Source organism: Musca autumnalis, unplaced genomic scaffold (assembly GCF_047663935.1).
Source record: "Musca autumnalis isolate F117 unplaced genomic scaffold, ASM4766393v1 scaffold_4, whole genome shotgun sequence".
NCBI lineage: Eukaryota > Metazoa > Arthropoda > Insecta > Diptera > Muscidae > Musca > Musca autumnalis.
Window position 1 is genome coordinate 167,753,754 of NW_027411977.1, and position 17,337 is coordinate 167,771,090.

Here is a 17,337-nt window from a genome sequence, read left to right on the forward strand (position 1 = left end):
AGTCATCTTACAAAGCCGGATGAGCTTTGCGGGGATACCAAATTCAGACAATGCGTGGAATACCTTTGATCGGAGGGGACTGTCGAATGCTGCTTTATAATCGACAAAAAAGTGAAATATGTCGATCTGCATCTCTTGGGTCTTCTCTAGGATTTGCCGCAGGGTAAATATCTGGTCAATGGTGGACATGCCAGGTCTAAAGCCACATTGGTATGGTCCAATTATTTCGTTGACCATTGGCTTTAGTCGTTCGCACAATATCCCTGACACTATCTTATAGGCAATAGGGAGAAGACTTAAGACCCTATAGTTTTAGCATAGAGTCTTATCTCCTTTCTTGTGGACGGGACATAGGAAGCTCAGGTTCCAATCGTCGGGTACGCGTTCTTCCTGCCAGATGGTGCTAACTAGCTGATGCATACACCTTATCAGCTCGTCGCCTCCGGTTTTAAACAGCTCGGCTGGTAAGCCATCGGCTCCTGCTGCTTTATTATTCTTCAGCCGGTTGATTGCTGTTTTTACCTCATCTTGGCCGGGCGGTATACATTCTATACCATCTTCTGGGATTTGATCTGTGGTATCATCGTCTTCGCTACTATTGGATACCAGCAGATTGGAGAAATGTTCCTTCCATATCCTGAGCACGCTATCTGTATCTGTTACCAGATTACCTTGCTGGTCTCTACAGGAGGATGTGCCTGTACCAAAGCCATCTGTTTGATGTTTCACTCTTTGGTAGAATTTTCGGACTTCATTCTGGCTCCTGTACATCTCGATTTTTTCACACTCCCGCTTTTCCATTTCTCTCTTTTTCTTGCGGAAAAGACGTTTCTCCTCTCCCGATATCTCTCTCGCGCGCTACGCGTTGCTACTGATTGCAAAGTAGCTCTATATGCCGCATTTTTCTCTTCGGTAGCAGCGCGACACTCCTTGTCATACCATGAATTCCTTTGTGGAGGTCTCTGGAATCCAAGTATGGATTTTGCGGCTGTTTGCATGGAGTGGGCAATATGTTGCCATTGTGTTGTTATGTTATCGGGACAAGGAGTGATCGCGTTAAGCAATTGGGCTAGTTGATGTCCAACTTCCGCGTTGAGTCTGTTCGTGCTTTATTTGCAACGTTTAGACGGGTACGTACCTTTGCTGCAACAAGGTAGTGGTCCGAATCAATGTTTGCGCCTCGGAACGATCGTACATCCATCTATTACAACATGATCAATTTGATTACTTGTTCTTTGATCTGGAGACAGCCAGGTGCCCTTATGAATATCGAGATGATTAAATCTGGTACTGCTAACTACCATGTTTTTTGCAGCTGCAAAGTCTATCAGCCTCATACCATTGTCAGATGTTTCACTGTGGAGACTGAATTTCCCGATTGTTGGGCCAAAGTTATTCTCCTTTCCAATTTTGGCATTAAAATCGCCTAGAATGATTTTAATGTCACGGTCATATGTTTCTTCTAAGCGCTCGTAAAATATATCTTTGGTCTGTTCGTCCTTTTCTTCAGTGGGAGCATGAGCACAAATAAAGCTGATGTTGAAGAATTTAGCTTTTATTCGAATTGCAGCAAGTCTTTCATTCACTGGGGTGAAGCTGGATACCAGATGTTTTAGTCTCCGACTAACTACGAATCCGCAACCAAACTCATGCTTTACGTCATGGCAGCTATAATACAGTGCGTCACCTTTAGGTGTTGTTGTGACGCCTTTCCCAGTCCATCGTATTTCCTGTATGGCAGTAATATCGGCCTTGTACTTTTCAAGTACGTCTGCCAATGCGAAGACTGCACCTTCTCTATAAAGAGTGCAAACATTCCAGGTGCAGATTCGCAGATCATGGTCCTTAAAACGTTTGCGGGGTTCGTCAACTTTAGAGGGGTTTGTTTTTCTTTTCTTTCGTTTTTTCGTAGTAGGCTGTTTTTTTCTAGGGGAGGGTTACTAACCCGACGCCCAAACCCAAGTTTTTAACGTTCTTATGGGTGAACGCGCGGCACATGTTAGCTCACTACCCTTAACGGGTGTTAAAGGCAGTTCCCGAGGTGACACCACGGGGAGGTCAGTGTCCACTTGAGATGAAAGAGGGACCAAGATAAATCCTGGGCTTTGCCATGTTAAAGCCGGTCAAGACCGTTGCTTGGTATCATTCATCCCCTTCGTCACCCTTCAACTCTAGAGCACTTAAAAACCAACATTCGTCAAGTTAAGGCTGAGATACCGCCCAATATGTGTCAAAAAGTGGTCGAAAATTACCTCAAAAGAGTCAATGCTTGCAACAGTTCTCGTGGAGGTCATTTAAATGATGTAGTGTTTCACCCTAATATCAACGTTCAAACTTTTAAAAAAGATACATTATGAAAAAATATTTTATATGTGGTTCGTTTACGTTTACTTTACGAAATGGATAACCCTTTAACATGCAAAAGGAAACGAAATAGACCCATAGTTCCTTTTGATGATCTTCATAGATTCAGGTTCTGAGTCGATTTACGCACGCCCGTCTGTCTGTATGTCAATGTATTTTTGTAAACAAAGTACAGAATTCGGCTTTTTCAAGGCGCGATATCTTTGGAACCGTTAGTAAAAAAATCTGAAAATGTACTGAAGTCTATTGCTGATGAACAGCATCCACACAGCAAAAAATAAAGGAAATCAAAAACCACTTTTTGAAAAAGTGTTTAATTTCACTCAGAAATCCCCATATACATATTATATTACATATACAGTGACACAGAAAAGTATACATACACCCTACAAAAATGCAGTTTTGGCTAAATGGTTGGGTTTTTTACAGCAACAACTGCACTGTGTGGCTCCTTGGTGACAAAATAACCACAATTACACAAATTTATTTTAATCTAATACGTATATTTAATACAATTAAAGAAATTCAATTTTCGCAACACAGAAAAGTATACATACACCCCAAGGAAATACGAGTATTATCGTAAAATTTATGGAATTAGTAGCTAAATTTATACATTTTTTAGTTTTGGCGAATGTCTATGGGTGTCTGAGATATATTTTAGAGAAAAGAAAATAATTTTTGGGGGTCAAATGCCGTTCTTTAGGGTCAAATTTCTTATATACCTCGTTAAAGCTGACCCTTGCTTAATTTTTTGCGTTTTTAGGTATTGTACTTTATAAAAAAGCACAAAATTCGTATCAGATGGCAAATTTTGGGACCCTAGAAAGCTTTGAAGTTGTTTTTGTGCATAATATACCTTCCTTAACGTCGATAAATGCACGTTTTCACTTAGATTTCTCAGGAAGTGAATAGATTCCGCGGAAATCTTGGTGCAAATTATATATAGATGGCCTTGAATTTCCTTGTAATATTGTCGGATACAATCCTTGGGCATAAATTGACTCAGAAATGTACAATTATACGAAACGTTTCGGTCCTATTGTAACGGTAATGATCATAATACGAAAACAACGTTGTTCACAGTACAAATTTCATGCTTTTTTGGTAGTGCTTATATTTTGTTGCTTTAAAAGCTTTGGGGACAGGTTTGTAACAAAATATGTCACATTTCTGATTCAATTAATGCCCAAGGATTGTATCAGACCATAGTACAAGGCAATTTAATGCATTTTGTATGTAATTTGCGCCAGGAATTCCGCGGAAAATATTAACTTCGTGAGAAATTTGAGGAAAAACGTGCATTAATCGACGTCCAGGAAGGAATATTTTGCTCAATAAGAACTCCAAAGCTTTCTTGGGTCTCAAGATTTGCAATATGAAACTAATTTTGTGCTTTTTATAAAGTACAATACCTAAAAACGCAGAGAGTTAAGCAAGGGTCAGCTTTAATGTGCTATACAAGAAGTCCGACCTTAAATAACGGCATAAAACAGCCAAAAATGATTAGTTTTCTCTAAAATATATCTGAGACACCCAGATACATTCGCCAAAACTAAAAAATTTATAAATTTTGCTACTAATTCCATAAATTTTACGATAATGCTCGTATTTCCTTGGGGTGTATGTATACTTTTCTGTGTTGTGCAAATTGAATTTCTTTAATTGTATTAAATATACGTATTAGATTAAAATAAATTTGTGTAATTATGGTTATTTTGTCACCAAGGGGCCACACAGTGCAGTTGTTGCTGTAAAAAACCCAACGATTTAGCCTAAACTGCATTTTTGTAGGGTGTATGTATACATTTCTGTGTCACTGTATGTATTACATTATAAATGTCATTGTTTTGTTTATAAATTTCTTATCATTTCAGCAAATTATTCTCTTCACCTTCTCTTCAGAAAATGATTATCTTCAACCTTCAGATAGCTAGTTTAAAGTTCGACTAAGTGAGTAGGCCAATAAGTCAGTTATGTTATACTCGTAAATTGACCCAGCAAAATGTTCGATGCCAAAGATGCCATTCAATCATGGGTGAAAGTGATCTGGCTGTCATCTTTTTAGCATCTTCATTTTAACATCTTCAAAGCATGTCATTTACACCAAAGCTTTGACATGTCATTTTCACCAATGCTTTGGCATGTCATTTCCACCAATGCTTTGGCATGTCATTTTCACCAACCCTTTGCAATGACATTATCATTACGACGAGACTTTTAACAATGTTGGTTGTGATTTCGAGTCTCCGACAACATCAAGTCTATTGTAAATAATATACATTTTTAGAAAAATGTGTATAAATAAAAACACAAAATTCATCTCTATTGGATCGATGGAATGGGTTCAAATGCTGATGAAAGGATCGGATCTTTCATGACTTTCTTTGCATGGGTTCAAATGTTGATGAAAAGATCGGATCTTTACGACTTCCTTGGCATTGGTTTAAATGCTAATGAAAATATCGGATCTTTCACGACTTTATTTGAACCAATGCAAAAGATTCCATGAAATCACGTCATCGCATGGAACCCCTTCCTTAAAATTTTGCTAGGGATTATTATTTTTCATTTATACTAGTTTCTTTAAATGTATACTCAACAAATTGTAAGTTAATCCTTTTGACATTTATAAAAAAAAAATACCAAAATACGTAATTCACACAGGGACTGGAATTCTGAAGAAAAATTTTATTTTTTTTAAATGTATTACCTCCATTATTATAAGTCTTCTTTTGTTAGAGTTTGGATTTATTTTCCGATTTATAGCGTTCCTACCCAGCAAAATGTTCGCCTCCAAAGATGCAGTTAGATCATATGTACAAGTGATCTGGAAGTGCATCAAATTATGCATTTTCACTCATGATTTTTACAAGAGTGTGACTACTGGAAGATGCACTCCATTAGCACTGTATTTTAACTAACCCTTCGGCACTACATTTTAACTATCCCTTTGGAATCGCATTTTAACTAACCCTTTAGGGTAGAATAGGATGCAGTCCAATTTGCATCCAAAGCACGTGTTTTGATGCAGTGCTTTGGATCGAATTTAAAGGCACTCTTTGGAATTTAAAGGCACTCTTTGCAAACTTTCCCAAAATAATAAAAAGAATTTATTGTTTGTGTAAAACAAGAATAATAATAACTTTATTACATTAACACAGATTATGAAATTTCTTCATTTAATTCAATCGCAACTGAGTTTGTTTCGTCCACTCTCCAGTTAATCCAAGCTGACATGTTTTTGCTTCATCTGCTAAAGGGGTTCTCACATTGTCTTCCCATCGCTAGTTGAGATTTCGACAAGTACTCCAACAGCATTTCATTAGGAAATTTTCTTCTCGTGAGTTACCGTAAAAATGTTCCCAACTTTTGGTTGTATTTTTTATTTTATATAAAAAATTTAGAAATCGATGCACACTTTTTCTATCTTTGAAAAAATTCTGTAGTTGTAGGTATCTACAAATTGGCTTGCTTGCTAGGGATCACTAAGCAACTCCTTTTAAAATGTATCGAACGGAGTGCCTTTTTCACGACTCCCCTGAACTGCATCCGGTGCAACTTAAATGTAAGAAATGGATGTCAATCGTTGGATAGCATCCAAATGCTGTTAAAATGTAAGGAATTGGAGTGCCTTTTCACGACTCCGATTGAACTGCATCCAGATGCTGTTAAAATGTAAGGAAATGATGTCATTCATTGGATGGCATCCGAATGTGGTTAAAATGTAAGGAATGGAGTGCCTCTTTCACAACTCCGTTTGAACCGTGAAAGAACTAGTCTACATTGCACTACTTCCCATTTATTTTGCTGGGTATTAACTTAAAGTTAAAAGTGGTCATTAAATATGAAGGAGGACATTCTTAGAATTAACTTTCAATTTAAAAATTATATTTTTAATGCCTATAAATTGGTCAATTTTTCTTTTTCAAATCCATCCAATAGTAAAAGAAAACATGTAATAATGGCCCTTAAAATATGATGCTAAAAATTTTCCATATTTTGTAGAACCGTTTTCATTTTATAACTAGGCGTTTACACACAGACAGTTTTGGGAAGACAATAGCAAAGTTACAAACCATTTTCATCAATGCATTCATACTTTTCTCTATACATATTTAATTAAAAATTTATAAATGTGTTTGTAAAAAGGTTTGTATTTTTGCTATTGTCTTGTCAATGCTGGCATTTGTAAACGCAGGGTAACGTTTTTGGCTTCTCCGGTAAACTTATGGTTTTGTTAGTTACGTCTTTGGGTAATTATGGCGGCGATATGTATGTGGCTTTATAATTGTAATACTATTTTCTATATTTATTAATTGTAGCCCTTATATACATTTTTTGGATAAAAGATTAATTAAAAATAATAATATAACTAATTATCTCTTTTTAGCTGACAGTTATGAATCAAAATCATGCAAAGTACTTGGAAAATATTATTAATATTAAAGATTTATTAGCATTTTCATGCGAAAGTGCCTCCGACCTGTCTTTACTCACTACTGAATTGTGTTGGAAAAGAAAGTTACAGATTAATATCTGTCATGCACCACCAAACCCTCCTGAATCGGCATTCAGACCAAAAGTGTCAATCGATGAAATACGGTAAGAAAAACAATAAGAAAAACTATATTAGTTCAAAAAAATACTTAGGTTAGTTTAGGTTTGGGATGCGTAACTGCCGTGCCGGCAGCCACTCGGAGACCTTGAGGTCCATTGTGATCATCCTGACTATTGAAATGTATGTGTTGTGGAGATGATGATGTTACTGTGATTCGATGAGGTGTATGGTTGGTTATTGATTTGTAGATGAAGAATGTGGCTATATGTATTGTTGAAGAGGTGTACCGGTTGTGGATTTAATGATGGTGTTGAAAAGAAGTAAGATTCGTTGTAGACTATGGATGAGATGATTTTAGATGCGTCTATATGGTGATGTGTAATAGAAGTGTGATGTGTTCTTTGTTATGGGTTAGGATATATGATGTTGCGTGACTGCAGATTATGATGATGTGTTGTGACTGATGGGTATAAGGTGACTTGTGCTTACGGTGATAATGTTCTGAATGGTGCTGTATGCCTGCAGATGATGATGCAAGGCTATTGATGACTGCACGCAGAGAAAAAATATGTTTGATCCAACAATATTCCAAGAGCAAAATATGTATTGTTAACATATTGTTGGATTCCTCATTTAGTATTGTAAATCCAAAAATAGTTTGTGTCAACGGAACAATATTTCTCACTTTTCTTCGAAAATTTGTTTCTCTTCTCTCGCTATTCGATGCCGTGTTGAAAAAACAATTTTGGTGAGTTGTGGTGTGTTTGTATGACATGCTGCCTTTACCTTTGTTTTTGTGTGTATGTACTTGTGAGACTCTTGTTTTTATTTGTTTCTGTTTTGTTTCATTCTTCTTTCCTTTTCATGTTTGTTATGGTGTTTAATTATTCCTTATCTTGTGGTGGCTGCTTGTGGCTTTTTGTTTGTCTTTGTTGTCAACTAAAGTAGCAAACCATGTATTGCGTTCATCAATGCTCGTAATATTATACGCGATATTTACATCAAAGTTGTGTGGAAAGTGTATATGAGAAGTATATACACTCAAATCAAAAAATTTAGTACCTGGTTTTCAGGGCTGACAATATGTTTTGTAAAAAATTTAGATTATGATTGTTCCTACAATCGGTATTGTTAACGATTTTTACAATATTGCGGAAATTCGAAAGTTGTTTTTGTTTTCTATGTTCGGAACAAAAGATGGTATTTTTGGATTTGGATTACAATATTTGTACAAAACAAACACATTTTTGGAACCAAAATAAATATTTTTGTTCCAACAAAACCGAAAAATATTTTTTCTCTGCGTGTGGGTGGAGATGGTGGATTAAGTTGGAAAGATGGGAAGGAGGAAAGGGGAAAGTGATAAGACAAAAGAGAAAAATAAGAAGAACGAGTAATTGTATAGGAGAGTAACAGATTGCTTTAAGAAGAGAGAGATTTTTTTCTAGACGTACTCTCAATGTTGTTTTAAGTACGATAGTTACGCAAGTTATAATTAGAAAAATCTATTTTCCGCAGAGGAATTTATGGATTAACAAGCTAAAATGCCCATTAACTTTACGCGGATACACATTTGTTTAAAAAGTAACTATGTACTTCAAAAGAAGTCCTCGAAACCAGTAAGACATCATCCATCTACGAAATAATTATCCCCGTAGGAAGCCCGGAGTCAAGTGTTGACATGTCACCACTTTGTCTACTATTATGGTGACTTTTTCAACTTTTTGTCAACAATCTTTACTTTTACTTTCTTTAATAATCATATCATTATCTTATAGTACTAATAGACCAAAAAATCTAATAGTGAAACTCTGGTACCAATGTCTCCATATGGTCTTTCATGAACTATTGGCTCAATACATCCAATGCCTCTACTGACTCACTACCTCCAATGTCAACACATGATCCCTCAGCAACTACTGACATACCAGCTCAAATGTCACTAGTGACTTTCGAATGACACGTTCAATTATGTATTATAATAATAGTTCCACAAACATCCCAGGCGGGACAAGGGAGACTTTTCTAACATCAATGAGTGCACCCCGATTCATATTAAGCTCAATGATATGGGACCTACAGTTTATCGCCGAGTCCAACTTGTAGAGAAGTTTTACATGGCTGAAATACTCAGGAAATGTCGCAAACATTACTGAGGGGTATTTTGCCACCGTTGAAAATTTGATGTTGCCTAGCCGGGGAATCGAACCCACGACCTTCTGCGTGCAAGGCGGGTGTGCATACCATTGCACCACGGTGGCACCAATTATGTATTATTCGACCCTTTTTCCTGTATAAAAAATTAAAAAATAATCAAGCTCGAGGTCAAAATGTTGTTGTAAATATATGTTTATTTAATTATCGATATTTCGCAATTACATTGAATCGCTTCATCAAGATTATCTACAATAACAAATCTATACAAAAACATTCAACATAACCGAGGCATAATGCAATGTTTCAAAAACGATAAAACATACCATATTCGAAAAAATACATAAAAAACTAATTTAAAAATATTTACTTATAACGAGCGTAGAATCACTGCCATCGTCATACAAAATGTTTATAGGAAATTACGTGAGGTGTCTACAATTTGTCAGTAGTACTGTTGACAATGTCAGTAGTAAGTCATTATAGATTCACTATTGACATTTGCAGGGCTATTACAAAATTGTGTGTATGTTAGATTAAAGTTCAGACGGTGATTGATGAACAAAATGTAGACAACTAATATGGTGACATTGGTACCAGAGTTTTAATACTAGATTTTTTTGGTATATTTGGAACTTCTTGGTAGATTTAAAAGCTAGATGCATTTAGATTAACGAAAACCACTGGTTTTAAAATGTCAGTTTAATAGTGCACACTAGAGATGGGCGCGTGCCTAAAAAATTAGGCACGAACATGCACGAACACGGACCAAAACTTTTATGCACATTCACGCACAAACACGGCGTTTTTCGAGAAGGCACGAACACGCACAATCACGCACGAAATTACAAAACCAGTAAGGAAAGGATCAAAGTCGGGCGGGACCGACTATATAATACCCTACACCACTGTGAATATGTAAAATATGTATGGGAGCTAAATCCAAATCAGAACAGATTTCGATATAATTTTTCACATTTATTGGTAGACCAAATTCCTTCAGATAGTCAAAATTTCATCAAAATCGGACAAATATAGCGTGTATCGTGCATCAAATACCTCAAATCTGCCTAAATAATATATAAGAGCTATATTCAAACCTGAACCGATTTCGATATAATTTGGCACACTTGACACACTAGGCCAAATCCCGGTAAACATTCCAAATTTTATTGAAATCGTACATATATAGCGCGTTTCGTGCATCAAATGACTTAAATCGGGCGAATATATGTATATATGGGGTCTATATCCAAATCTGAACCGATTTCTATATAATTTGGCACACTTATTTCTAGACTAAATTCCGTCGCACATTCCAAATTTCATTGAAATCGGACATATATAGCGTTTTTCTTGCACCAAATGCCTTAAATCGGGCGAAGATATACATATATGGGGGCTATATCCAAATCTGAACCGATTTTTACCAAAATAAATAGCGTTCGTCATTTTGCCAAAAAACTATCTTCCCCAATTTTCATGCGATTCGGACAATAAATGCGACCTGTACTTTGTTTACAAAAATACATGGACAGACGGACAGACAGACGGACATGCGTAAATCGACTCAGAAAGTGATTCTATGTATATCCCTAAAAGGAACTATGGGTCTATCTCGTTTCCTTTTGCATGTTACAAACTAATGCGCAAAGACATAATACCCCTTACCACAAGGTGATGTAGGGTTTAAAGAGGAGAAATCAATATAGGTGTACATTTGTTTTTAAAAAATATTCATATGTACTTCTAATTATTCTATTCTTATTTAAAAACCATTATTTTGTCCACGTTAGAACTCAAAAGTCTATTACGGCTTTCGTTGAGAATATTTCCAGATGTGGAAAAAATCTCTCGCTCGTTGCTGAGGTGACGGGTATAGCCAAAAATTTCCTGGCTAATTGTTCTAAATATTTTAGATTAGGCTGTTTCCAAAAGTTTAAAACATCAGTCGGGCTAGATACGGCACTCGACAATATGTATCAATTTCTGTATCAACTTTTTCATTTTTCGTCTTTTTGCCATTTTGATCCAAAAACTCTGATAATTAGTGTAATTGTGGCATTGTAATTTCCTGCTCATCATATGTTCTCACTTTGTATATCAAGTAACATTGCTTTTACATTAGCTAATAAAAAATCATCTTCTTATAGGTCATTTAGATTTGACTTCATTAGCCGGATTTAGTGCATTATCAGGTTTCATTTGCTAAATCCGGTCAAAATCTACCAGATTTCCCACACAAAAATAAATCCTCGTATTGGGTGGATTTATTTTAAATCCGGCATAAATCCTCGAATACAACTCTGTTTTTTGCAACATGTTGCAAGAAAATACAAAAAGTTGCGAGTTGGAACAAGAAAGAAGGTAGATTTATCGGTGAATTGCCATTACAAAAATAATTTAAAATGTCAAAATTTGTAAACGATACGAAAAAATAAATTTGATTTGATATACAAATTTGATTTGATACCAAGACAAATATTTGCAATGTTTAAACGACAAAATAATTCTTTATTTGCTCATTAGTTAGCATTAGTATCATAATAAGCTAACATTTCAATATTAAACAATAAATTTGTAATTTGCCGTATGTTTTTGAGACGAGTTAAATTTACAACAACATCTTTTGACGTTTCAAATTCGATCGGATGGGCTGATGCATCTACCTTGGTAATTGTGCTATGAACAAAAATCAGCTGATTGAAATTTAAATCCTCGAAAAGGTATATCTAAATGCAATGAGATTTATTCTGGATTTATTAAATCCAGATGAGGATTTATGGCTAGTATAAATGAGCTGTTAAACGGCGGAAATAAAAACCCCCCCTATAAGATGTGTCATTGTTGGTGCAAATCGGTTAAGCAATGATTGTTTAGTTTTAGCTTTCAAATCTTTCAATTGAGCAGTTTTTTAGACCAAAGCACAGTGGATCCACCCATTGGCCAAAAATAAAAAAATTAATGTCAAAATTTTAGTACAACTTCTGGCAATTCTGATAGCTAAGACATGGGCCTTTTTAAAAATATATTAGTTTTTCTTTCGTTAGGTTTCTTTCGAACGCGATCTTCTTAAGAATAGCTTCAAAAGTCTGAACATTTGACTAATATTTTTTGTTGTGAGTACAACCTATATTTTAAGTGCAAGTAAATATATTCAAAATATCGCGAAAGTAATACGTATAGCAATATATAATAGTGGATTTTGATGGAGGAGGAATTGTGTGGAATTGTAGTTAGCTGTATATTTTCTTAGTGTATTTTGTAATGCCAATTCGATCATATACTTAAATTTGACCTAAGGTTTTAGTCATGATGCCCACCAGTGCCCGCCTCGGGAATAATTTTCCAAAGTAGGTCATGGGTTTAAGATTATTCAGTATTAAAATCAGCTGCCATCTAGTGCCAGACTGTAAATGGTGGGGCGCTGAATAAAGCTGCCCTAGAAAAGGGTTTCTATGGATGTATTAGCGTATAACTCTGTTATCTGACCACGTAAATTAACATAATTGGCTTCAGTGGCAAGATGAAGAAATCTTCTTCCAAATCTGTCTTACGTTGGCGGTACGTGCCTTCCAGGAAGAACGCTATAAGATCTATATTAAAAATTTTACTAATTTTCATACAAAAATATTGATTTTTTTTAATCCGCTAAACTGGTTGGATTTTATGTTGTTTTGGAGATTTTGTTTTCCCAAGCCTATTCTTGCATCATAAGATAATCGGGACCTTTGTCCATGTTATTTTGTATTAACAGCATAAAACAATTCTTACCGTATACCCTCTCCAGAGCGGAAAGGGGGGAGAATGTTACGCTCGTGGTTTCTTAAAACACTCTTCGCAGCAGCACAAAGCTGTCACCGGCGCATTGGATTGATTTTTACACTCTAAATATTTTTGGCCACTTTCTCCATACAAGTGGATCCACTGTGCAAAGGGCAAAAAAGTGCATAGTAGGGTACTTTTCCGAGAATATTTTATGAAAACCCAATAGAAGTTCTAGCAATGAAAACTTTAAGTCAGATATACGATCCAACTCATGCTTTTGTAGCAAAATACTCTTACAGCCAGTTTCTGTATGTCGAAAGAAGAATGTGTGTGAATGAAACACGTCCAAACTCTTGTGGGTTTTTCAATTTTTTTTTTTTTGTTTTGAAGCAAAAGCAAAGGTAAAATTATTTCGAAAACTTAAGTTTGGGCGTGTTTCATTCGCACACATTCTTCTTTCGACATACAGAAACAGACTGTTGATCTGACTCTGGACTTGGTATATGCTCTCAAGTATATATGTTGAATTCCAACATCATCTTTTTTCACTCATACTCTGGCCTCTCCATAACAAAACGGCAATAAGTACCAGACTGCAAAAACGAAGCAAATAATTTTAGGAATATTTTGGGTCGGTTTCTTGTTCGATGTTCGTTTTTAGTAAGGTATCTTGCATGACTTCTAAAGGGAGACCAAAAATTTAGCACGATCGTGTCACATAGTGCAGATCGTGTTTAGTCATGTCGTGCAAAACCGTGTCGAAGAAAAAAAACACGATCACGCACGGCCGAAAATGCATTCCGGCACGACACGCACAAACACGGCGTTTTTCGAGGAGGCACGAACACGCACTACTCACGGCACGACACGCGCCCACCTCTAGTGCACACGTCAAATAAAGTTCACTGGATTTTTTTACAATGGTGTATTTGAAAATACGTAATAAAATTGACATTAGAATTTCAGAATACCGTAAATCTAAACGTCGTATAAGATAATGAACTAAATTTTATTAAAGAAAGTAAATATAAAAAATTGTTGACAACATGTTGACAAAGTCACCATAAGGACAAAGTGGTGATATGTCGACACTTGACCCCAGGCTTCCTACAGGGATTCTAATTGCACCATAAACACAACTCTCTGAAAACAAAGAACAGAGATTATTACAAAAAATACTTTCTGTTTTTGCAAATGATTGATGATGGGGTCGAATATGGTGAAGGAACAATTATTGAAAATGGATCGATTAAAATGGTGACAGTACCAGCGATAATATTACTCAAATGTAAAAACGAACAGTTGCAGAGTTTCAATTGGGCATAAACTGTTTTGTTCAAAAGAAGTCGACGAAGTTCTACTACTATTTATTTTTGTTGAGGATATTAAAAAGGGGCACAGTTTGTGTGAAAAATGAACTAACTTACTTCAAAAGGACAATGGCCCCAAAAATATAAGGTTCCTTTAAGAAATTCCCGTTTTAACAAACAGGAGAAGTTTAAACTTGATCGTTAGTGCTTTTCTGAGCATTTTATGACTTCAGCATTTTATGACTTAGTCGATCTGGCAACCCTTCTGGTCGAGTTCTGCTGTAGGTAATATTTATTCCATATTGGTAAACCAAAAAAATCATAAAACGTCGTAGTTCGGTTTGAGACCTATAGGACATACATGTAATATGATCTGGTGACATACATGTAATATGATCTGGTTACCCTCTTAGTTGTTGTTGTTGTAACATGGTAGTATGTCAAACTGTCCTGAGTACGCTTAGGCTAAACTCTATCAATCTTTCCTAAAAATGTCAAACGACGCCTGACGACGCCGCACCTCGTGTTGTCCAGGCCAGACGGTTTTTAGTGCCCCTCGTACTATTACTATTGTCCTGCTCCAGAACCTGCAACCGTCTACTATTTTTGAAATGTTCACAGTTTTCCTTTATAATTTTGTAAAAAATTAAAAATAGTAGTTACTTGCAGAATCTGGAAAAGAGTAATTGTTGTTATAGATAACAAAATGTCAAGAAAATATTGAAAATAGGCTTGAGTCAAAATAAAATAATAACACTGTGCAACAAAATTCAATTTTTTTCAAAATGATGCGAAAAACTGAATAGATGATGAAAATAGAGCTAAAAATATGAGACACGTGTATCGGCGTTTTTCACGTTTACATCGGAAGTAACCAAATATTCGAGTTAAGATATCTTGGAATCCTTGCATTTTAGGTATATAGTGCCTTTGGCAACTTTACAGAGGAGGATGTAGGCAATATTTTTGTTAAAAAGTTTGACCCTTATGGTCCTTTTTTCGAAAATCTTTCAAAAACTCCTTTAAAATGTGATTATATCAAATCCAAATATTCTACAAAATTGTTCGTCATAAAATTTTACTACAGGTCTCAGAATACACTAAATCTGTAAATCTTATTTAATCGTCATAAATCTGCAAAAATGAAAAACACGTTTTTGACTTTATTCAAAATTGTCCAACAAAACATACTTTTAGAGGGATGACGTCAAAGACAAAAATATTCTCCGTTAAATTTTACTATGGGTCACCAAAGAAATGAAATGCCTATTTACATTATACACTCCACGTCAGTAGAACAGAACACCTAAATTTCTGTTAATGTTAGCTTATTTATGCCAAAGCGAATGAATCTACGTTTTTAATCTTGTAGGGATTTAAAGCCTATGATGTTCCGTATCAAACACCGAAAAAATTTTGTTTCTAGCTTTTCGCGAAATAATTTTCTGATCATTTTTCTTTCCGATAGTACTATGAAAAATAGGCATTTATTTTCGGTCATCAGGATAGAACAGTCATTTTATTTTCGCGAATTGTGGAGATATCGCCGAATTTTCTTTCAGTCGATAAAGCGGGGCTTTCTAATCATTTTTCGCCAATAAAACCATATAAATAATTCCGCGGACGCCGAAATAACAGCGTAAACGTGTTTAAATTGACAGATAATTGAAACATCTCGGAATATCAATAAGAGTCGCGCAGCTATGTCATATTTCTTCACAATAAGATAGAATATGACGCGGACAACCTCGACGGATACATTCGAGTGCTGCGGATGCTGATAACATGGAACATTTTCAAAATAAGTATGAAAAACGTAAAAATTTCTTGTAAAAACCTTGATGTTTCGTTTAATTAAATGATTTTTCCGCGAACAAGTCTGCCTTTTAAAGGTTTGGAAATATGCTTCACATTTAGAGGAAGATAATCTGATATGAAAACAACCGCTATTTTAACACACTGAGCGAAATTTTAGCACTTTTTAAATACAACTTACGCAACCTCAATTTTCATGACTGTCTTTTCCCGCGAAAACAGGGATTTAACATATGTGAGTTCAGTTACGACTAATTCGTAAAATCCGGTATGGAGAGCATAACCTGGTCCATTATTATTGGAACATAACACTATTGAGCACAGTCGCGGATGCCGGAATATAAAATGCAAAGTCCAAAGGATGTGTTCAATTTGAAAAATGTGCTAAAATTTCCCTAAAATAGCGGATGTTTTCATATCAGATTATCTTCCTCTAAATGTGGAGCACATGTCCAAACCTTTAAACGGCAGACTTGTTCGCGGAAAAATCATTTTATTGCAGAAAAAATCAAGGTTTTTATAAGAAATTTTGACGTTTTTCATACTTATTTTGAAAATGTTCTATCTTTTCAACATCCGAAGCACTCGATTGTATCCGTCGAGGTTGTCTGTGTCATATTCTATCTTATTGTGAAGAAATATGACATAGCTGCGCGACTCTTATTGATATTCCGAGATGTTTCTATTATCTGTCAATTTAAACCCGTTTACGCTGTTATTTCGGCGTCCGCGGAATTATTTATATGGTTTTATTGGTGAAAAATGATTAGAAAGCCCCCGCTTTATCGACTGAAAGAAAATTCGGCGTTAATATCTCCACAATTCGCGAAAATAAAATGACTATTCTATCCTGATGACCGAAAATAAATGCCTATTTTTCATAGTACTATCGGAAAAATGATCAGAAAATTATTTCGCGAAAAGCTAGAAACACAATTTTTTCTGTGTTTGATACGGAACATCATAGGCTTTAAATCCCTACAAGATAAAAAACGTAGATTCATTCGCTTCGGCATAAATAAGCTAACATTAACAGAAATTTAGGTGTTCTATTCTACTGACGTGGAGTATATATCATAAAAATATCAGTATCAATTTTGCTGAAAAAACATGAAAATATTTCCCAATTTTTTTGATGAAAAATTGTTCCTCCTTTTTTCGAGTTTATACATGAAAGTAATATGAAACTTGGTTATAGGTGAAAAGTGTCAAAAGATGAAAAATTCTACACAAAACTTCACTATTAGTTTTAGAATAAACCATATATCTAGCTATACTATTTCCTTAAAAAAAAAATTACAAATTTATATACATTTGGATGAAATTATATGTTTTAATTTTGGGCTGTTAATTTTACATAATTCA

General features: G+C 35.2%; 1 protein-coding gene across 4 annotated transcripts in view; it reads left to right on the top strand.

Moving 5' to 3' along the window:
- The window catches only part of SMC5 (structural maintenance of chromosomes 5), a 246,856-nt gene that overhangs the window by 134,979 nt on the left and 94,540 nt on the right, over window positions 1-17,337 (top strand). For all 4 annotated transcript variants that reach the window (XM_073984809.1, XM_073984807.1, XM_073984808.1 and 1 more), the window contains one exon: window positions 6,758-6,969. In XM_073984809.1, the coding sequence (XP_073840910.1) occupies window positions 6,758-6,969 (212 nt within the window). The remainder of the gene's footprint in view (window positions 1-6,757; window positions 6,970-17,337) is intronic.